This window comes from Passer domesticus, chromosome 1 (genome assembly GCF_036417665.1).
Source record: "Passer domesticus isolate bPasDom1 chromosome 1, bPasDom1.hap1, whole genome shotgun sequence".
NCBI lineage: Eukaryota > Metazoa > Chordata > Aves > Passeriformes > Passeridae > Passer > Passer domesticus.
This window is the reverse complement of record NC_087474.1, coordinates 49,677,796-49,701,405: the sequence shown is the minus strand read 5'-3', so window position 1 is coordinate 49,701,405 and position 23,610 is coordinate 49,677,796. Positions and strand designations below refer to the sequence as shown.

Here is a 23,610-nt window from a genome sequence, read left to right as displayed (position 1 = left end):
TCTCTTTTGCTGTCTTATCATTTTACTTTTTTGTAACTTTTCTTATTCTCTTTGGCAGATTTCTAGTTAATAATACTTTATCTATATCAGTATTTCTCCATATCTCGCAAGAGATAAAGTTTTTAATTTTCTTGTGACTTTTAGTTCTCAGGTTTTTTTTAGAAAACAATCATAGTGAAGCTCAACTATCTGTCTTGTGAGTCCCAAGTCCTTCAGGTCCTCTTTGGCCAGTGGAGCAATCTTGTGGCTTAATTCTGTCATAATTATAAGGAAAAATTGTCCAGCTGGGAATCCTGTTGCAGTTGGAACTCACTTGCAAGTATGCCCTGTTGGTTTCTTCTGTGTCCTCTTCATAGTGAATATGAATCTTAATGCCCAGTTGGTTTTATTGTAGTTTTCAAATGCAAATTATATCAGCAGATATTTTATCACACCAGGAATCCCTGGAAGTAATGTACTGAAGTATCTAGGATAGTTAATTAATACCTTGGAAGTTTTAACTTTCGGGGGGTTATCCAACCTCTATGCATAAATATTTTTCTGTTGATAACTTCTCCCTCACTTTTTCAGTGATCTTCTTTTTCTCTGTTTGCAAGGGTATCAACTGTGACAAAATCACATCTTCATGCTGTTGAAACAGCAGAGTGATTTCACAAGACTTAATAAGTATGAATTATTATTTGGTGCCTCTACTTAAAGGGTATAACTGTATTAATGGTAATATTCTGAGCTTATTAGTTCAATTATTGTCGGTCTTCTTCCTGCTTACACCTGTTCTGCCTTCCATTTTGCATTACACAGAAGCAATTTTCTTTTATCCACAGGTGATACAACAAATTCTCATAAAGACTGATTAGAACTGAAAAGGAGAAGGATCATGAACTAATTGCTACGTAATCATGCCTGAAAACTGCAATATTGGCACTAGACTCAAATCCGTTCTCATTACACTTCTGATAAACTGCTGTCTTCCCCTGAAGCCAATTACAATTATTTGGTTTTGCAATTGGAATTCAGTGCTCTTCATGTCCATCACTCAATATGGCTGCAGAGAGCACTATCTCAAACATGCAGCATTCCCGTTCATAAACTTAGTCCAGAAGCTGACAGCAATCAATCTGGCTTTTCTGCAACAGGGAAATATCTCCAAGTATTTCCTTTATGCAATCATTGAAGAGGTCGTGTGTTTTGGGAGCACCTGTTGAGGCTAAACATTTTCTCTTGATAAAATAGAACCATGAAAGTTGGGCTCTCTCCCATATTATTTTAGTTTGAAATTTCTATGTGAAATGCTGCACAAAATTTGTGTCCCAGTCAATACACTATCACATTTGGTCACAGAAAGGAATTGATTGGTGGAGACTGATTTACCTCACTTGAAATTGCAATCCCAAGCTTAATTTTTTCAGGTAAAACAGTCTGCAGCCAGGACCATCAAAAGACGACAGAAAATAATAAGTCTCTTTAAATGTTTACATAACTTTTAATTCTTTTATGGCCAGTAGCTTTCTACTACCCCTAAACACAAACGCATACCTAGATACCTTGTAGATACCTACAAAGAATAGCAAAGTCTTCCCATTAAAATAAAAAAAATAAATATTTATATGGGGATAGCAAAAAATCAGACATATAAATGGCTAAAGTTTTACTGGGTGTTTTGACATATGTTTACTCAAGAGCCCCTAGGGTTCTTCAGAACATATTTCTATAGCCATTTCTAATTTTGAGAGAATTTGGAGCAGAGGTGACCTGAATGCTGTGTAACTGGTGTATTCTTCTGCCATCTTGCTCTTCTGGAAGAGGTGTGTGTTGTGTTCTTGGCATTCCTTCTAAGGCTGCAATAAATTTCCAAAGTACCATAAAACTATTGACATTGTTTCTGGGATAAAAAATGGGAGCAAAGGCTTAATGAGTTGCAATCTGTGACCTAGAAATTATATTTCATAGACAATGCCCTGCATATTGCTCCATGGTAAGCATTTTCTTTCCTAAACATTAATGGAACATTAAATGGATTTTTCAGATGAGTAGAACAGTTTTTTTAAGTGGCACCTAGGTTTGAGGTTTGATTTTTCTGTGTCTTATTGCTGCCTATACTGAAGTACAGTATGTTTCTTCCCTAAACATTTTGAACACATGTATTTCGCTATTATCAACACTAAAAAAGGGGAGTATTCATGTTGATGATGAGATATTAGCTGCGAAATAACAAGAATTCAAGAAATGTATCTCAGAAATAGCTGGCTCACAGAGTATCAAGTGAACAGATTGACAACTGTATTTTAATATGATATTAGAAACAGCAGAACAGATAATACATGAGAAATTTTTTCACTACTGTAATACAAAAGGTAGTTCAGTGCATATGAATTGTGAATAACATAAAAGAAAATATACCAATGTATTTTAAGTGCGGGTTTTTTTGGAAAAAAAATAGGATCTTTTTCCTTTTAAATATCCTTAATAAAGAATTAGCAACTGGGGTAGTAAAACAGAGATATGAAGAAATGATTTGACATTTCAGCAGAGAACTCTGTTAATGAAGACAGATTTCAGGTCAAGATAATGCAATAGTTGGGCAATACCTTTTCACTCTATAAATAGTAAAAAATGCCTTTATATCATCTATTCAGGTATGACCATACTATCTTTTCTTTGAAATAACTAAGGAACATAGTTGCTACCTTATTTAATGATCATTTTTCTCTAAATTCTTGCCTATGGAAAGTTCTAGCAGTCTTTTCTTGTACTGTTTTCCTGATACTCTTTTAAAATCTGTTCTTCATAGAAGACATGTGAAAAGTCTAAGCATAAAGATTAATTCATAGCTCTTAATTTATCATTTCTAAGTTTCAAATATCACATGATGGGCCTTGAAGTTTAAATTATTTGGGGGAATTTTGGCATAAGTCATACCACAATTTCATACTCTTTGAGCAACCTGTGAAAACAAACTTGAAAATAATTGTAGTCATTTTCATAAATGGATAATATGTGTGGGTACTGCATTTACAATTTCACAGCATCAGTGGGCCTTTGTTTGTTTATTCCCTGTGTTGATTGTTTCTTTTTCCTACTAGATTGCAGGCCACCCTAGGATATCCATGAGATGTGCCATAAAATTCACTGCAAGTTTTACTGCAATGTTTTTTACAAACTTCATTTTTCTGTATAACGGAAGTGGAGGGGAAAATTGCAAACTTTTATTTATAATGAAAATCAGCATTATACTGCCCTATTAGAGGTAGTTTCTATTTTTTTCTCAATAATATTTTACTGGTATATATATGCAGGAAGAAAAACACCTATGTGCATGTGCTTCCAAGTTTATTTTATCAGCCAAAGTAAAAGAAGATCCATGGATGCTGGAAAAGGCTCATTAATCAAACAGATGTAGTTTCAGTAATTACGAAATCTCCCTATTAAGCAGAAGCAGTAAGTCATTAAAATATCCTCACCGGCCTTTTGGCTAAGATCAAGCATAGAATATCTTCTCATTAGGATAATGGATTTCAATAAAATGATATTCCATCATTCTCCATAAGGGAACAAAATGAAACTTTTTGGTTAACTGCAATCACTTAATCATTCATTATATATTCCTCCAATCTTGTTCATTTATAAGAAAAAATTAGTTCTTCACAAACTCACCCTACTATCCTGGCAAACTGCATTGAGCATAAAAGTTGACTTTGTAAATTAAATTAAGGGTGGCTTAATGAAATTAATCCAGAAAGTAAAGTGAACAAAAGTAAAGAAGTATATCATTTTCTTTTTTCATTTGTGGAATTTTTTTTCAATTCAGGAAGATATTAATTGATATGAATTTTGTTTCTTTTTAATTTGAGGAAAATTAATTGAGGAAAATTAGAGGTTTATTGCATAAATTATTTTAATTTTTTTCACTGTCTTTTTTTTGCTTGAATTTCAGTTATATTATTTTCTATTTGTTTTCAATACCCTTTGAATTCATTTTTTCTGTGAACAAAAGTTCTTAATTATATGTATGTGATTTTGACATATCATTTATGGATTAAGAAGTGAGAGAAAAAAACAAACTTGAAAAGCACCATTTTACTTCGCATATGATCTTACAGATTTTATTACAGAGGATTTTCCTTATCCTGACTGGCTGTTCTTCATTCATAGTTGAATGAAAGGATTAAAATATTTTACTTTTTCTTCAAGCTTTTTGCTGATCTTTACTGCTTCTTATCCAGAATTACTCTGTGTAATCTAGTCATCTGTAAAAGCACAAGGTGTGGTGACTTCAGCGCATTGAGTAAGTCATTTGAGGTTTGATGAAAACTTTCAAATCCTGTTAGAGGCCAACGTGTGAAGACTGTCTTATTGCAAAGCTGCTTTGTCACTGTGTTTGTGGTGATTGACAACACAGTACGTTTAAACTTTCCTGCACCCTTTTGAAAATGCAGACGTGAAGAGACTTTAATCTAAGCAGTATGATTTATGTTGTTGCTGCTGATGCATGTATGCCAATGCAATGGCAATTTAAGAGATGTAGAAAAGCGCATGAATTCAGGGTAGTTACCATGTTCACTATGAAAGCTCACATCACAGGTTGTTTGCCATAGAAATGAGTAGCAAATCCTCCAATTCTGCTATTGGTTTCAGGCATTGGTGCCAGATATTGGATTTGCAGCCCAAGCTCAAATTTGAAGAACTGCTGCCTAGAACAGGCAAGTAAAAAATGTTCCCTGTGAGGTCTTTCCTCTCCTGACATACAGGTATTTAGGCAGCTCTTTTGTGCTTATTAAAGGGCAAACTGAGCTAAACTCAGGCCTTGTCAGTGTTTTATGTTTACTGAAAGCACAGCATAACTGGATTCCTTTGGTGTCACTTCCCTATTTATTTCATAGAGTAGAAATTTTGTCTGGATCATGGAATGGTTTGGGTTGAAAGGGGCTTTAATGATCACCTAGTCCCTACCTCCCTTCCACAGGCAGGGACATCTTCCACTAGAATCTCATACTTTCTTTCAGTGGGATCCCAAGAGATTGTGTCAAGGAGAGATGATATCCAGTCCTTCACAGGTTTGTTCTGGATGTGAATATTGTGCTGAGGACAGGCTGTTACAACTTGAAGCAGAATGCTTCAGATTTAACTTTGTAGAAGTCATCTTACAAATTAATTTATTGTTCTTTAGTTCTCCTCAAATAGATCTGTAAAAACCCCAACATTTAATGCTTTTAGACTGCATTTAGTCAATACCATTGGTGTGAATGTCTGAGGTGTCTCCGACAAGCAGTGCAGTCAGCTCTCTGATATCTGATTAGCAGCTTGGTTGTTGACCCTGGCCAGCAGCCAGGCATACCCACCCTTCTGGGAAGAAAATAAGATGGTTGTGGGTCAAAATAAACACAGAGAGATCACTTGCCAACTACCTAATGGGCAAAACATGTTTGACTTGGGAAAATGAGTTTATTTTATTGCCAGTTAAAATAGAGGTGGATGCTGCAAAGAAATTAAACCCAACAACATAAAACGCCTTCCTGCTTAACTCAGTCCCTCTTTTTTTCCAGTCTTAACTTCACTCTTTCTTTCCTGACTCTTTTACCTCTTGACTGAGCAGCAGAGGGGGATGGGAAATGGTGGGATCGCTGTCTTCTCTGCTGCACCTGGTCTCTCTGTTTCCCTACTGTAGTGTGGGCTCCTCTCCATGAGACTGGGACCCTCCAGAGGAATCTGGCAACAAGAATCTTCCTGTTCCTCTTCCTGTACTCCCCTTGGGGCTCATAAGACCATTTCTTACTCTTTTTTGCCTCACTTCTGGCCAGTGTTTTGATGGCCACAGAATCAGCAGACCGCTGCCAAGACTGGGGCAACTCCAGTTGATAAGACTGGAAAGTCCTGCAGGTGATCCTGCCTGCAGTATTTGTGTATGTATACAGACTTTCCAATGTATTTACAGGAGGCATCCTTCACTTTGAACATAATGGGAGTTCATGACCCAGACAAAGGTAGTAAACTGTAATGTTAGAACTTAATATTCAGATATCTGATTAAAATTGGAGGGAACGGGCTATAATTATTAGACACCTTCATTTTTCACATATGTTAATTTAACTCTGCTGTGTTCCTTTGTTGACGTGTTAAACATGTAGTAATAATAAGGTTGTACCCAGCATAATTATCACATTCTCTTGGCCTTAAAAATGCCTCAGCTGTAGCTGAGCATGATAATGAAGATACAATAATAGATGCTGCTGTCAATACTGTTTGCATTTGATAATTAGAAAAACATAACAACTTATAAGTAAAGAATACTGTGTGAACAGCAGGATAAGCTGGGTAGCTAAGGCTATTGTAAAACATTCTGGCTTGCACTTCCACAGAACATTAAAATAAGGTAGGTGTGGTTATTTAAATCAGGAAGAGGAACACAGTGACACACCATACCTAAAAATCTCTCTTATAAAACCCATATATATAGCATCTTTCTAGACAGTCTTTAAGATGAATTACATTACAATTCTCTTTAATGAGTTCTTCTTAATTCAAGAGTTTCTGATGAGACAAAAAAAGTACATGGGGAAAACTTGAGGGTTTAAAAAAAAAAAAGGGGAGCACAAGATGCTGTAGTATTTCACAATGAAAAGGAACTTTAGTTTATCAACCCTACTCTTGATTAAACCCTTTTAAAACTGTTTTTGATGTGCAGTGTGTTCAGAACTGGTTTTCCTACTTTGCAATTTCTTCTCTTCTGTTTCCATCCAAAGATTTCTTCCTCTTGTCCCAGTAATGCACCAGACAAGAACAAGCAAAGCATTTCTATGGATAGAAAGATTTTTTTTTTTTTTTTTTGAGGATGCTCAGTTACCAAAGACAGGTGAATTTTGCCATTTTGCCTGGGGTGATGGAAAGACTGGATGTAGGAGAAGTGAAGCACCATCCTTCCGGAAACCCTTTCTTTTCAATCTTATCTAGTATGACAAAACCATTAAGATCTGAATTATCAACACTGATCAGTACAGGCAGCCCCTGTCCTTTGACTTGAACTTTGTAACCTGGGTAGAAAGTTTATTTTCAGTTAAGTAGTTCTTTGGAAATGTTCATGTTGTTTGTTTATTTTGTACAGGGCAATACGTACACATTTTTGCTTTTTTGGGGAAGGAGGCTGGAAAGAAGCAAAACTCATTTAACCACAAGGTTCTTTATATAATTTTGGAATCTGTTATGTTGTATATTTATTGTGATGTTCTTAGGGCAGAGAAGCTTAAGACAGAATCCTTTTATTTCGGTAGCAGTGCTTCAATAAAGGAGCCAGAAAAATTCAACTAAGATGAGTGTGGATCGCAAAATATTGAGGACTTCTGTGTCTCTTGTGTTTGCATCTCACTGTTTTATTTAACACCATGACTTGCTCAGGTATTCTGGGAAATATCAGTATATGTTGTTGTGCTTTTTTGATTGAATATCACCCCATTGCCAAAACAAAACCCAGAAACCACTATACAATGATTGATTATTATCTATTCCTCTTCTGACCCTTTCAAGCCAAATGATAAAAATTCTTCATGAATGTTAGACCCATGACTAGTTTTGATTCCCTAAAAATGGCAGGAAAAGTACAAAATAAGAAGGAGATTACATGGTAACATGGTTTCGTAAAATTGTACCTGCAACTGGATCCCACATGTCATTTACTAATGACATCTTTTGGAAAAATCTGAGCTATTCTAAAATTTGGATATGTATTTTCCTGATAAGTTCCATGTCTTATGCACTTGAATCTCACTTAAAGTTATTTGAATTCTGCATCTGATTGTGCAATTTTTTTGATATTGCATTCTATGCTCCTGTTAAGGATTAATAACAGCTGACCCTGGCTTTCTGCACTGGAATTTAATTCCTTTTTAAAAAGAATATTGAAGGACCTGAAACACTGAAAATCTGTATCTCCTCCCACTAATGATAAAACCATCATAGACCCTTACCATCCCCTCTAAGATTTTATTGTCTCCTATGAATATAGAACAGCTAAAATTTGGGCACACCACATTTTCTGGAATTAAAAACTGTGTAACATCTCAAAACTGGAGATTGCACTTTTGACTGATAGTTCTCACTTTAGCTATTCTATGTTAGAAAATAATTGACTTATTCATACAGATTTTTAAATGTTTGCAATTTTCTTCTGCTGGCATTAAGTCAGTTTAAACATTGAATTTAATCTCAAGTTTTATTCCTTCTAGAAAATCATTAATCCAAGCAGATGGGTGAGGAGTTTGCTTGTGATGCTAGTTGCCCTGACCTGTGTCAGAAATAGGAATCCTATAAATACTTTACATCTGCTAATCAAACTGTCTTGCCTATCCAACTTGTTAGTCTATCAGAAAGAAAAATGTTTTATTCAGCTTCAGATATACAAATTTAGGCAAATCTTCATATCTTTCTTTCATAATGATTTTTTTTTTTTTTTTTTGTCTCTAGGGAAATAAATAGTCATTCTACCTTTAATTATTAAATGCTAGGTGCTTTCAAACCTCGGGGAATATAATCAAACACGCTCACAAAATGTGTACTTTGAAGCTACTGTCCTGAACTGATTTGTACCTTGTGCTGTTGCCTATGTGCTTAAGGATGCTGAACACATTGGAATCAACTTGCAGATTTTTTTCACCAGCATATGAAAACACTTTTTAGCCTGCTCTGATTTACATATCTCTTTTCTTCAAGGTATTAGTGTAAGAAATTTGGGCCTCTAGTGTCAAAATTCACAGCCATGTTGTATAATTGGTTTGAGTTTCCCAGTATGTATAACAAGCCTCAGAGAATGCTGTGTCTCCCAGGCTGGCTGTACTGCAGCTTGCCCTTTTTAGTCTACAATACAGAGAGTTCAGAAATCTAAACTATGGTCACATTTTTCTATTTTTAAATGGTCCTCAATTTGTTTTGTTGTTGTTCTTACTTTCCTAGCCATAGTTCTAGCCAGGATTTTGGGCCTAAAACAAGCCATAAAAGTTATCAGCATGGTTTGGAAGCATATCTTCAGGTTTTGTGAAATCATGTAATGACCAACGTGATTTAAACATATGTCATATATAACATATGCATTACATTAATGCAAGAGTAAGGAAAAAGACCAAAAGTATTTCTTGTTTCACCTGCAAACATACCTTTTCAGAATGCTTTGTTGGTGTTTTGGTGAAATCAATATATTATGACAATTTAATTTCTTTGGTCACTTGATACTTCTTCAGAAATGTGGGAAAGATTGCTTTTTAACAAGAGTTTTTTTAACAAAAATGCAATCGGAGTTAATTCTCTCATGCACCAGTGACAGGAATTGAGAAAGCAGATATTTTATTCTTACTTGGAGGCAAAAATCTACATAGAAAAGGCAGAAAACAAAGGTAGACCTTTTTTGTCTTTTGCACAGAGGAAAAGAATAATCTGTCAGTATAATACGGTTACATTCATATATCACACATCTTTTGGCTTTTGCTTCTCTCATCACTTCTAACATTAGACAACTGATAAACAGTGGACTAATAGCTTCTACTATAAACATGACATGTCTGTTTTCTCTAAAGGGGATATGAAGGTAAACATCAATGGACAAACATGGAATTAATAATCCTTTTGAATCCTCTGATTTTAAGCTTAAGTGATGTTTGCCTGTTGCTGTGCAAATTGAGAGGCAATTCTCTGCTGTGTTTTGCACAACCTGTTAATTTCTATTTTGTTCCTCACCTAAGCAAATCGGAATGTGTTTTGCATGCTTAATGGTATTAAATATTTTGTCTGCCTGGTAGGAACAGAGTTTCCTCCCTAGCCATTATAGGGAAAGTTTAGTTTTCTGGCAAGGCCTTCAGACAGGAATCTGCAGCTTTTGCTCTCAGTTAACTTTTTCACAAGACTTTTGTTAAGCATTTGAAGTAATATGTGGGTAGGTAGATAGCCTCATTACAGACAATAAAACATTTTTAACATAATTTGTAAAAATTAATTTATATACACTGTATACAATAAAACACCTATTTTTCTGTACCTATGAGACATTGGTTTGAGAATTAATGTTTGGTTTTCTGTGGGAGTGCTTTTATTGTTGAAGGGTAGAGCAATTTTAAAGACACTGTTTGCTTTGATCATGCTTAAATTAGATAAAAACTAGAACAACATCTCTAAATTCAGAACAATTATGTTGATAAAGAGCTGCTAAAAGTAAAGAGACCATTATAATGAGTAGGACTTTGAGGAAATAAAGAGCATTATTTTTTTTGCTAGAGATTAAAGCTTCATTTTAGAAATGGAAACCTGCTAAAGCAATGATGAAAAGTAAAGCTGTTCCAAAAAATCTTTAGAAAACATTAGTTGTTATTAGTTGTTATCCATTAGTGTTTTATCTCTAGATTCTGAAAAACAAACAAGTCAAATAAGGAACAAAAAAAAGAAAACAAACCCCAAACACTCACAAAACCAAAAAACTCCTCCAAAAAAACCACAAACAAACAAACCCAGCTTCCACCCCCACCCATAAACAAAAAACAATAGTTGATATAAAGTTGACTGAGGAGGAACATAGGCTAGGTAATTAATGAAATTATTCTAATTTAAATAAGTCTTAACAAAATAAATTGTGAAGATTTTATTCTTTTTCTTTTTCGTGATCTTTTTCTTCATCATTGTGGGTCCTTCCACCTGCTACTCTAAAACTTCATATGACCTGACTCCAGATTTTTTCATACTTAATTCAGGTATCAGTCTATGAAAAATCACTCATATCTGTAAAGGTACCTAAGCTGGAACTTTGTTTGCTGTAAAAATCCTTCAAAATTCTCAGGTATTTTCAGTAGTGAAAAGGTGGAGAGCTAGATTTGCATGCCAGAAGGTTAATAACTGAAGAGGCACCTGAGGGTTGGGTATGCAAAAATATGGAAATATTAATGAGTTTTACTTTGCATAGAACTGACAGTTTACTATTGCTTATACACCAAAGACAATTTAATGACAGCCCAAGCATACAACCAGACTGACTGACTTTCAATTATTCCAGGTGCCACTGACCTTAGTAGTGGAGATTTTTTTAAATGAGCAAAAAAGATGCAGGTTTCTCATACAACTTTGAGTTTCACAGGGTGCAAAACAGTTTACAGATGTGTTCATAAAAGACAAAAGGGTAGGAACATTTGAGAAATTCCCAATGGACTGTAGACTCTAAAGTAGGCCAGAGGAAATCCAGATGTGCTGTTGCTTTAGAGTGATGTAAAAACTTCTGCTGTCCACTCTCTTCCATCAAAAATAAACCAAAAAAAACCCCAAATCAAACCACAATCTGCAGTCAGAACCAGCTGCCTAAGTAGTCTCACCGTAGGTAAGAAAGAACATACTTTTCTAAAATAATTTAAAAATGAATTTTACTAAATGATAAAATAATGCATTTAATTTTGATGTGCCTTTTTATTTCTAAAAAGAAAAATTTAAAATACTAAATTAAATATGCATTTTGGTAAATGAAGAATTTAAAACTATATTTTTCTGAAAAATTGAATTTGGCAAATTTTTGATAGTTTTCTATTTTTCCTTTGTGAGAAGTTGAAATTTTTATAAATTTTAATTTCAGGAGGCTGCTTTGTATACATTTATATTTACAATATTTCCATACTGAATAACTTAATTTAAAAATAAATCCTAATATCTCTGGGTAAGTTGTAAGTCACAGTAATTACTGATATCAGCTTTAACCCTTTACTCATTTTCAATGGTTAAAGACAGAAGCTTGGAGAGTACTGTGGTTTATGTTATATACCATTTAATGATAGCATTGCATCCAGGAATGTCTCATAATAGTCCTATAGTACATTGCACATTGATACAATTCTTATGATATTTTCATTTCCAATATTTCCCAGGAATATAAAGAAATGTTTATTAAAAATTCCTCAAACCACGAAAGTTTTGTTACTTATTAATAGCCTGGGCCCCTATGATGGAATAGGGTAGTAGTATGTAGTAATCAAAATTTGTAGCCATACCTTTCAGATCAATAATTCATTGGCTACTCTAAAAACTGGTCAATTTTTCAGAAAAAATTTAGAAATTAGAAATGAAGTTGAGGTAAAAAGATACTTTGGAAGATCTTGTAAACTACTGTCTTTGGGCATCCACATGCACTTTTAGAAATGGCCCTGGTGAGGTATCCACTATTGCCCAAAGATGAATTCCTGATTCAGACCCAGAACAAAGAAGCAGATCTCACTGCCTGTCCACTGCCCTGAGCAAAGTAAGCACCATAACAAAAAACATTACCTATGGCTTGTTCCTTTCCTTACAGAGCTCTAAAGAAAGACTTGAGATAAACCTCAAAACATGTAACCTTAATGCTTAAGGTTTGTGTGAAGACCAACAAATTAATGTGATTTGTGATTTACAAAGGGGGAAAAAGAGCTGCTACATTTTCTTCCTTTCCAGCAGCAGCTAACCTTTTGAGCAACAATGGATTACCTCTATTGATGGTATGCAGCTTGAAGTGGAATATGAAACATCCCAGGTGATCAATATGAGCTTCTCTAATCATTTAGATTACAGCTGAGCTCAAGCAATACTTGCAGAAAAGCTTCAGTGACACTTGGGCTCATTTGCTCATGAAGTTGAACGTGAGTTTGACTCCCTAACAGTCCATCAAGGGTGTTGTGTGAAATGTCACCCATGTGGAGAATCTGCCAGCTTCTGCAATATGGAAAATAGGTGGGACAGAAGAGGGTGAAACACTGAGCTTCTACTCTGGCAGCCATCATCCCTATTTACTGTCTATATAAAGAGGCCAAAGAAACTTGGGGAGGAGTAAACTTGGCTTGTTATCTTAGGAAAGAGAAAAAGAAAGTAACAGTATGTGGTGGGTTTTCTTTAAACTGTATTCCAAGCCAAAAAAAAACCCCACAATAAAACATGCAAAAGGCAGAAAGTTTTTTGTTTGAACAACCCCAAATGTATCAAAGACTTGTACCTTTGGCAAATACACCTGACAGGCAAGTATTTGCTTTCCCCATAAGAGAAGGTTTTCTTTGATAAACTCTTCACTGGTTTCTTTCTGACTTAAGTACTTGAGAGCATGAGATATCCCTACCTAGCTTTTTTCAACCATTACCTGCATTCCTGTCACACATTATCTGAAGTTTGGATAGAGGCATATCGTACTGGGCAGCAGGGTTGTGACACAGGGCAAAGGTTGAAATTAAACTTGTGATAGCCTGTGCTCAATAACACCCACTTTTAAGTTTGCTTTTTAAAGGGGCTACCATTGATGATGAGCTGCTTTGAAGTACCTCCTGCTTTTTGGCTTGCATCACTTTAAAAGTTCATTTGAAACAGTGCATAAAATATTCTAGCAGCCTGTGCTTATTTATTCCTACTCATTGGAGACACAGGCTTGTGAATTAAACTTGGTATATTCTAGCATTCATTTTGGATTATAAAACCTACCTGTACTATATGGAAGGGGAGGCTGTCTCAGCATAATAACATACTGCAATCCGAACCAGCCTCATTAATATTCCTGTTGGTTGTCATTGGAGATATGCCAGTTCCCATATGTACTTACCCACGTTTCAGAGTGCCCTTGCAATCTCATGACTGCTTTTCAGAAGTGCTTGGTGGCTTATTCTTCCTCCTCAGTACACTACAGCGAAATTATGTATTCAAATTGGAGAAGAAAAATGTGTTTAGACTAACTAGCATTTAACACACGGTACAAATTAAACCCAGATGATATGATTCTCTCCCTTGCTCCCTAACATTTATCTTGGAATTCATATTTAAAGCAGGAGTCTTTTGCATTACAAGTAAAGATTGAAATTGTTTATAACAACTTTTCCCCACTACACTTGACAGGCATTCCTGTATAATTAATGAGTTGGATATACTGTTAATAGTTCAGATTTTGTGGTTTGTATTGTAAATTATCTGTTTGTCTTGTGTAAAATAAAGCTGATTATGACTTTTAGTTAGAGTCAGGGCTTTGGATATTTCTTGGCCATGATTTTTTTTTCAGTGGTGATACAGAGTGAGTCATCTCTTTCGTCTTCCGCTAGTGATTTATTTTGGTTATTTTTAATACAAACACAATATTGACATTGCAGTCATATACCTTTTTGAATCTAAGATGTTCAGCTTTTGAGTTCTTAATTTCTGACATACACATATGGAGCTCTTCTTAGTAAAGTTTTTGTTGATGGCATGTTTATGTCTTAGATCTATCATTCAGCAAAATTGTTGTCCTAGATTATAATTTGATAGGAAATCTTGACTAAAGATTTTAAAACAGGAGTGGTAAATTGTAGATTTGATATTTATTTAAAGGTGTGTTCCTCAGTGCACACTGAACCATATGATGTGAAAGCCTTTCTTATTCAAAAGCATCCTTAGTAAGTCACCATCACTTATTTCTGATGAGTTATGGTTATCAAATATTTTTCATTTTTAGATCCACTGTACACATCACAGCTGTCTTTTTACTTTGCTGACAGATTCTTTGCAAGAGCTTCTGGGAGACCTTCTGATGCAGGTCCAAATTATTCATAAAAACTACCTGTAACTATAAATGTATATTTTTCCATTTCTTAGTATTTTTAGGTAGTTTGTATGCATTCCAACCTACTGCTAGATACAAATGTCAAGAAGACACAGATGAACTGCAGATTGTTTTTTTTCATCTTCTCAGACTAGTTTGATAAGATATGTCAGCAACTTTACAGGTGACCTGTTTATTGATCAGGAAGCATTTGAACAGACTTCTGTGAAGTGAAGCATCAAGGTACTTTACTCTGCTTTGCCCATCAAAAATCATTGAAGTGACTGGTATAGTGAGGATAAACTTTAATAACCTATGGGGTTGATAAGAGAGTTTGTGTGTATATGGTCTACTTTGTGCTGCAGTCAACAGCTGTCCCTTCAAATAATGTGGCCCCTATTCCCCAAATAGTTCATAGACTAGTAAGCTGGAATTAAAGGAATTGCAGGCAAAATAGGAGATGGGCCTTTTTTAGTTTCTCCAGCATGATGGGTATGATATAAAAATAAGCTATGAATAGATTGTAAAACAGGAAAGAATGGGCAGATACATTTTCTTTGTTTTGTTGAGTGTGAACACCAGAAATATGAGAGGCCTCAGCTGTTAAAACAAGAGATCCATCTCATCTGCTCTCTGATTTCCAATAGCCAGGTGCCTGAGAAAACATGTAAGAACAGAGCAAGTGCACAGCACACTTTTGTTTCAATGATCTTTAGGTCTTGAGGAATTTGAAGATTGGGGATTGCAGATGTTTCACATTTGTGTTTAATGACATTAGGTGACCTTCATTCCATTGATCTAATTACTATAATCTTAAGAACACATGTTTTTAATGGACATATACTTGTTATTTCCTTCTGAATAGGGAAGCCAGAGTAGCAAATGTCATCATTCCTATGACAAAGTTATCAGTTCTCTTGATCTAAACAGAATAGAGTGAAGTGGAAGTGTCTTTTGCTTCAGAAAGTTAACATTTAAATGGACCTAAGCTGCCTTGGCTGTTAATATATCACTGAGATAAATGGTATGGAGGAGAGTTTATTCCTCTGCTGCTGCGATGCTGGCAGGAGAGTGTGCTCTGTAATTGATTAACAGGGCACAGTGCATTGACTTATATAGGGAAGGCTATTATATCTCAGTAACAGGAAGGTATATATGATTCTGGTAAGTAAAAAATTGAATTCTGCAGGAAGTAACTAAAAATGCTGGAAGAACAAAAGGTTCCCAAGGTTTAGTTTGTTTTATTTTTTCTCTTAAATCTGTGGTATAACAGTATTTCATATTCTGGCAGAAGTTTAAATAATGCACTATATTTAGTGAAACTTTCATATAGGGCTAGTTATAATACTAGTTTATATAAGCAGTCCTTTAACCTTTATTCTGTTGGACCAAAGGCATGAGTTAATGATGACATGTAATAATTTTTTAAGTCTATTAATCTGAAATATAGTCTTTTCCTGTACTTCATACACATTTATGGTGAATTTTTCCTATTTTAAATCCTAAATGAGCAGGCAGATTGGGAGGTTTGTGTTTTTTAGAACAATGAGAAAGTGAGATTTTTTTTCTTATTATTTGGTGTGTCAAAATAGACATAGGAGAAGATTACAGTTCTAAAAACCAATGAAGGCAAATGGTATCAACTCAGGGTTTTTTCCTAGCCTCCATCACAGTATTGATGATTACAATCAAATTAAGAAATCAGAAGGCCCAGATTAAATACTTCAGAAGTACACATACATCACATGAAGCATATTCATGACTGTCTGTAAAAATTGTGACCACACTGGAAAATAGAGGAATGCCCCTTCTATTTTTTTTTTTACTAAGTCATGCTTCTCTGTCTTATTCTTTTGAATCCAAGAGTATGAGTTAGTGAAACAGAGATAAGGCAGACCTTTAATGGTTTAGAAACAAATAAATCTCTCATATTTTCTTTTGTGCATCTTCAGTAGTAGCACAAATATAATAGTGGTCAAATTAAAAGGAGGGGATTTGCTCATTAGCTACTGGAACCAGTAAAAGATCTGAAGTTCTGATGAGCTTCCATTGTTGGGTGAGGCTTTTTTTTATCTGTCATGTTTTTTCTGAGCCCAGAAAAAATCTATGTCAAAAATCTATGTTTACTTCTGTTGCAGAAATGAAGAGTTTGGTCACATTTTTAAAATTACTTTTTAAAAGCTTTTTTATGTTTTAAGATAGATCTTTTATTTCATAATTTTTTAGACTATTGTAAGCACTAGCCTCCCATTATATTAGTAATAAATCAAATTGCATAAGTTGAGCACATTTTTTGTAACTAAGATTTTACCATTCTAATATTTTGCTAGGAAGATGCAGGTTTTTCCTCCCACCCTAGTTTGAGGCTATGGGTGCCAGAAAATTGTACAAACCTAACAATTTACTTTGCAAAATATATTTTAAAACCCTCAGGAAACAGAACAAAGGTACATGTTCAATCTTAGTTTTCATTACTGATGAGAACATTTTTTTTTTCCTTAAGGGTAAATATCATGTAATCTAAGCAAATGAATATGATATAAAAAGATTGTGTTATGTATTTTTAAAAACTTCTGATTTTGTGTTCTACTTTTAAATGTTTCATTCAGTTTTTACTTAGACAACAGGATTAATAGCAAATGCCTTCAAGTCTCTAGCTAGATAGCACAGAAAAAGAAGTGGCAGCACAAGTAGTTTTCAAGCTGAAAAGCTACAATAATCTACAGAAAATAAACTGACTGATAAAGAAATGCTCAAGAAAAAACTTTATCAAGTAGTTCTGCATTATTTGATTATGGTGCTTAGGACAAAAGTTGGCAATTATGGCAGTCTGCTGCTCACTTTCTTAGCTCTAACCTTGTAGCACTTTGACTGAAATAAAAACAACCTGGCACCCAGAATGTGAAAACACAGGTGTGTGCAGAGGTGTGTGCAGCCCCGGTGTGCTTCTGCCGGGGTGTGGTGTGAGGAGCACCCAGCACAGGCTTCTGACCAAATGTGCTGGTCTGCTGCAGCCGGAGCAGAGGGAGGGGGAAATCGATCTTTCTGCTTTGTGATATAAACATTAATGTTTGAAACCATTTGTCTTCCCTTGTCAAAATTACATCATTAAATACTGTGGTAGTGAACTTAAAAGTCATTGGAGTTATCCTTTAATTCAGTCCAAAGCAGCTGCCCTTTGCTCTTGCTTGTGCTTGTGTGGATTTTCTTTCCCTTAATGTTTGTTAACTGAGAAATTTGTAAAGGACACTTATTTTCTTTGCTAAATGTCACAATACTGATTCCTGAATGAATGTTCTTTTTATTTCTGTAGTTCAACTTCTATTCCTGTGAAAGTAATTTTGGTTTTCACTACATAGGACTGTACATTTTAGGAGAATTTCATTATATATTACTTGATTCACTCAGAATCCTCTGTTTTTCCTCCTAAAGTTCTTTAGAAAGTAGGATTAATTTGGTCTCTATGTGTGATCCAGTCTGATCAAACTGCTGGTTTTTAATTGTACCAAAACTAGTTGTTGTGGCTGAGCATTAAATATGCTGCTTATGCATATTTAGACCTATTGTGGAACACCTATGGTGACCTAATGCATTCTAGACACATAAATTGAAGGTATTTCCACTTACAGGAGAGACTGTGCTGCAGTGCATGTGTTTAAAAGGATTAATTAGGCTTACTAGTGTTGTCTAAAGCCTTTTTTTAGTTTTACCGTGATATAAATGAGTAATTTAAGCTACATATTTCTCCCATCTGTTGAAATACCCACAAAAAACTTACAAAAGACAATACATTAATTAAGTATTTGAAAAATTCTAAGCCATTTCTCTTCATTCTAATTTATATAATACAAAAGAAGGAGATTTGATTTACAGTTTTTCTTCATTAGGAAGGTTAAGATACTGATTCTGATTTTTTCCATTTTAGATGCTAATACCAAGTTAATCTTCTTTAGTGGGGTAAAATGGAAGTGAAGTACTCAACTGAATTATAGTGATTAGCTAGTATAGGTTCTTTCAGTGAATCTGTTGTATCTGATAATTCATAGGCATTTATTAATGTACCTTATTTTATTTATTTTTTTAAAATATCTGATTTATCAGCACTTCTATTATGGAAATGAAAATGTGTATCTTATTTACTTCTTAGAAAGCTGTCATGATAATACTTTTCTTTAACACTAGCACTAGCTTTTTTGTGTCACCAAAAACATCCCAGATGTATCAGGGTAGGCTTTTTTGTTCAACTGCTGTATCCCTAAGGGAGGGTGATGGCTCATGGTTAGATATTACCATTACCTTATTTTGTTAGTGGTTGAAGCCTTTATTTTCTCATATCAGTGTGTGTATCTGTGGGTTTTTTTATATGTTTTCTTCTGGGTTTTGAGGTGAATTTTTGTTTGTTTTGTTGGTTTGTGGTTGTTTTGTTAGGGGTTGTTTTGTTGAAAAGCTCTGGTGTAGCTACATGCATTCCACATGAACAAAAATAACAAGGATTTGTTATTACCCAGAGGGAAAGTGAAGAGCACATTGTCACTTAATACATATGAATAATTGAGAGCATAAAGTGAATCTGTTTTCTTGTGTTTCAGAAAAGTGTGATGAACCTCTGGTCTCAGCATTACCCCATTCCTCCTTCAGCAGTTCATCATCCATGACAAGCAGCTATGTGCCAGGGTATGCCAAGTTAAACAAGCGAGGAGGTAAGGGACATTCTCAACCTTATTGTTTGGATATTTCAAAAAGTGATGAATTGTATTTTTAATGTGAAAATGTGTTTTATATGGAATACTATTGCTTATGCTTGTTTGAACAGACTGTTTTTATTAACTGAATTAATTTCTCTTTCTTGTAAGGGAGACTAATTTCACTGCAGGGAGAAGGGCACTACAAGTAATGTGTAGCAGCATGGGCCACATGCCTACTGTCAATGTCTCATACAGTACAGCTGCATCATTGACTTCACATAAAAGGATATACCTGTCTGCATTGGGTACTTGCAAGGTCATGGCTGGAGCAAAAATAAACAGCTTTGGTGTGACTTGTTGATGTAACTTGTTCCCACCTCAGCAATGACTGCTGTCATTCAGGCTTTTTTCTATCACCACAGGGACTTTGGCTTTTGCATATATATCTGTAATGCAATGAGTGTCTGTAATACACTCATTTTGTTCAGACGTAACAAAGCTGCCTCAGACTTAGTGGTTGGAAGAACAAGAGCATGAATTCGATGGCCTACCTGGTTTAATGGAACTGAGGCACCATCCCCTCTTCACAAAGAGTGCTGGTAGTACTGCCAGCTCTGCCAGTTGTCTGGAGGTCATCATGTAGGAAGGGATGAGCTGGGTCTAATGTCAAGTCAGGAAACATAATCTGTAAGTGAAGAAGGATATGGGGTGGGTCCAGGCATGGGTATTCCTTTGATGTGGCTCAGGTAGTACCTGGAGGCTGAAATGGGACCCCCAGGCTCACTGTCAGGGTGAGTGGGTTCTCCACCGGGTAATGCAATTATGGCCTGTTGGTACTCTCAGACACTGTTCTTGGTTTATTGGTCTGAAACTTCTCTGCATATTTGTGTTTTACAGGTGTAGAATCCTTGTTCTTTGATCTCTTTATTTCCTTCTTTGTTTTGTTTGTTTGATTTGTTTGTTTTCCTTTACTCTCTAAAATCACCTTTAGCCAGGCCCTGGAGTTACTTTCTTTTAATGACTAGTAATTGATGTAGTGAGTTATTTATAGTCCTGCTTCCTCTGATGTCAGCCCGTGCCTCTATATTTAATACTTCTGCTGTCATCCCCTGGTTGTGGTCCTCTGCCCTCCATGTTTATAAAATACCAGTTTATTCTCTGCAGAATAGGTATGATAGGTACAGAAATATATCAAAATTGTTATACTGGTAAACCCTAGCCCATGCAATCGCACAGCTACATTAAATGTAAAACAGATCAGGTTATGATACTGGTTGTTAAAAAATTGCTGTTTCAAGAGAGCTAAACAGAAGCCAAAGACTTGCTTAGAGAAAATATGACTGATGAGCTCCAGTGCTAGAGGCCTGCAGATCTGATGCAAAGCCTGTGGCCAGACAGGCGCATTGGCAATTTCTTTGGTTTTAGGCCTGAAGACCAGCAGATAACACGGTTTGTTGCTTCTGAATGAGAATAGATGTTGTTTTTATGCTGGTCGCAGGCTTTTATTTCAGTGCCACATGTATTTTGTTACATGCCTTTTGCAGTTCTCAGGATTTCTGTGGCAGTGTGTTTGGATGTGTGTTTTGCTAGGCTGTCAGGTCCCTTCAGTTATATCTTTAAATATTCATCAGATGAAACGAATCGTGCTTCAGTTCTAAAACACTGCTCACTGTTTAGGTTGAATTCTGTTGTATTACTCTAGTTATATCCATTAAAAGTTCTAAGTTTAAAAAAGGCCATTAGAACCACTTTAATAAAATACAACTGATCATCAGCTTTGCTGGGAAGATCTTCCATTGTTTTTAGAAGAGTATTTATTTATCCTTTTAGTTTACAAGACTACTTATTCTTTTCGAAGTGAAAGGCAGATTGACATTTGGAATTTAATTTTTTCTTTTAATTACATTTACTTTTCCCTTTCTTGCCCTTATAATCACTACAGGGCAGTTTCTTTTATGACGTTTCTTTACTGATATGGATCAGTGTTGTCATTAATCAAACGCCGGCTTTGTTTCCTCATTGGAAATTTAGTTGCACCTCTTTGCTAAATACCAGTTTTATCTCTTTGTTTAAATAGCAACTTTGTTAGATTTTTATTATCCCTGTCTTAGTATCTATGAAGCATACCACAAATACTTTTCAAAACTGAGGCTCTATGTACATGAACAAATATCTTTTTTCTAACTAGTGGCAGTAAAAGTACTGCAGAATTCAGGAGTATGTTTATCACAGGAACTTGTCTATCTGTGTTTATGCTTCTGCAAGTGATGGAAAATAGCTCAGTTTTAATACTGAGCTATCTTACAACTTCATGGAATTACAGATATTGCTAATCAAACCAGTAATAAGTGAATCCAATTTTTTTCTCTCCAAGGAGTCATTATCAGCTAATAGATTCCCAAATCAAATGTGCTATTTAAACCACACTGTGCTCAAGTCATTAAATGGAAAGAACTCCCCCTTCTCTAGCCCCAGACCCTTTGAATTAAAAAAATGCACATTTGAAAATATTACTCTCCAACCCAATTATTTTTCTTTCCTGTTTTCATGGCACTTCACTCTATACTGGCAAAACAGTTTATTTGAATAGATAGTATATTTTATTCCGTTGATTAAGGCACTGATTCCCTGAACAGCCACATCATGTTATTGAGGAGGTTGGAGATGTCACTATAGTTGTTGTAGTTTCCTGCTATAAACGCTGCATTGGAAAGATGCATGCCAAAAAAATTTAATATTTTCAGCAATTTTTAGGAGGCTTCAAAAGCAGAAATATCCATGAATTTACTCTAATGTTTGATAACACTTCATTTACAAATCCTATAACGAGTGATTTAAGCAAGTAGAATTAAGTCTTTGTGGAATGGCATTGATCTGGAAACTGCCAGAGTGTATATGTAGCGTGGGTTTCTGTGTCAGTTTGTGAAAATATTTTGAATTTTCCACATCCACCTACTTACCCCTATAAGTCGTCAAAAAATTATAAGTTAGTATGTGTACTTATTTCAAAGGAAATGCAGATTTGATGGACAGAAATTTGATTAGAAACATTAACCTTTCCAAACCAATTTACTTTGTGGTCTTTTGCATTGCTGCTTTTTTCCTGTTCTGAACCTTATTTCTTGTTAAACAAGGAGAAGTATCCTGTGTTTTTTTAAGGTGTGTGTGGGGCAGGGGTGGAAAAGGTTATTTTTCATTATAGGAAAAAATTCTGATTGTAGAAACAAATATTTAGTAGCTACCTACAGGCCTGTCAGTGTCTTGCAAATTTGTACCCATACATATTAAATTTTTCATGTTTCCACAATTTCCAAGTCAGTGAGTAAGAATCTTTGATTTATACAACCATTACAACTGCGAATCTGTATTTCCTTTATCACAAAGAGCCAAAAAACTGGGGGAGCAATGCAAGTCTGAATTTTATACCAGCTTTCTCATTCAAGGACCCCCAAAGTCTTTCTCATGGGGTCCCCTCCTTCTTCTGCCTTCTTGAGCACTTTTAATCATAGCAACGGATAAAAGCAGCCAAAATACTTTTATTTTGTTAGCATAGGAAGAAGTAGGGAAAATGTAGACAAATTTGTTGCTTTTCTTTGGAAGCAACTATACTACTACTAGATATACTACCACTTATCAACAGATTTAACTAGAGTTAATGCTGGATGAAACAAGTGCTAGTATTCCCATCAGGCCTGCTAAGGCAAGGGGGTGATGATGCTTTGAAATTCAGCCGTGACAAAACTTCTGTGGAGAGAGAAGGATGCAATGAATTTCATAGTGAATGTAGTTTTGGCAAGAGTATGGTGGCTCCTGAATTGTGTTAAAGGCTTCTAAGCTAAGACTTGTACCTAAAAATTTAAACAGTACTGAATTAACAACTGTTCAGACAAAGCTGGATGTATAGTTTCTATAAAATTATCCTTTTGGTAGTAAGGTAATATTTCATTTTAAATAACTTAGTCTTAGTGTTCTACTGTATCATAGTGTTAGCATTTTTTTCATTTTCATTTTAAAGTTATCTGTGTGCTATTTAGTGCTAGTATAACAAAGATATAGATTATTTTTGAAATGTCTGTAACTTATGTGAGGGGAAAAACCACCACAGAAGAGGAGAAATGTTCATGGATTTTCTTTTTTTTGGGTCTGTTACTATCACTTTTATATATATATATATTTGCAAACATTGTGAAATATTTCAATGCTATAAAATCATAAAACCTTTTGGTTTGGATGGATTTCTTAAGAAAAATAGTTTTGAGCTGTCTGTCAGTTATTAGCTCAGATTCTCCTGCTGTGCAAACCAAACAATTCCAAGTATATTAAATGATCCTGTGTACAATTTGGAGAATATGGGGATATGTTCTCTTTGAAAAAAATTAATTCCACTTTCTA

At 35.0% G+C, this 23,610-nt stretch overlaps 1 protein-coding gene across 2 annotated transcripts in view; it reads left to right on the top strand.

Moving 5' to 3' along the window:
• CNTNAP2 (contactin associated protein 2) overlaps positions 1-23,610 on the top strand; it is a 1,014,456-nt gene that overhangs the window by 296,260 nt on the left and 694,586 nt on the right. The window contains exon 2 of one of the 2 annotated variants that reach the window (XM_064419448.1): positions 19,123-19,233. In XM_064419448.1, the coding sequence (XP_064275518.1) occupies positions 19,123-19,233 (111 nt within the window). Of the gene's footprint in view, positions 1-19,122; positions 19,234-19,772; positions 19,906-23,610 lie in introns of those variants that run through there. The other variant, XM_064419458.1, reaches the window with a different exon arrangement.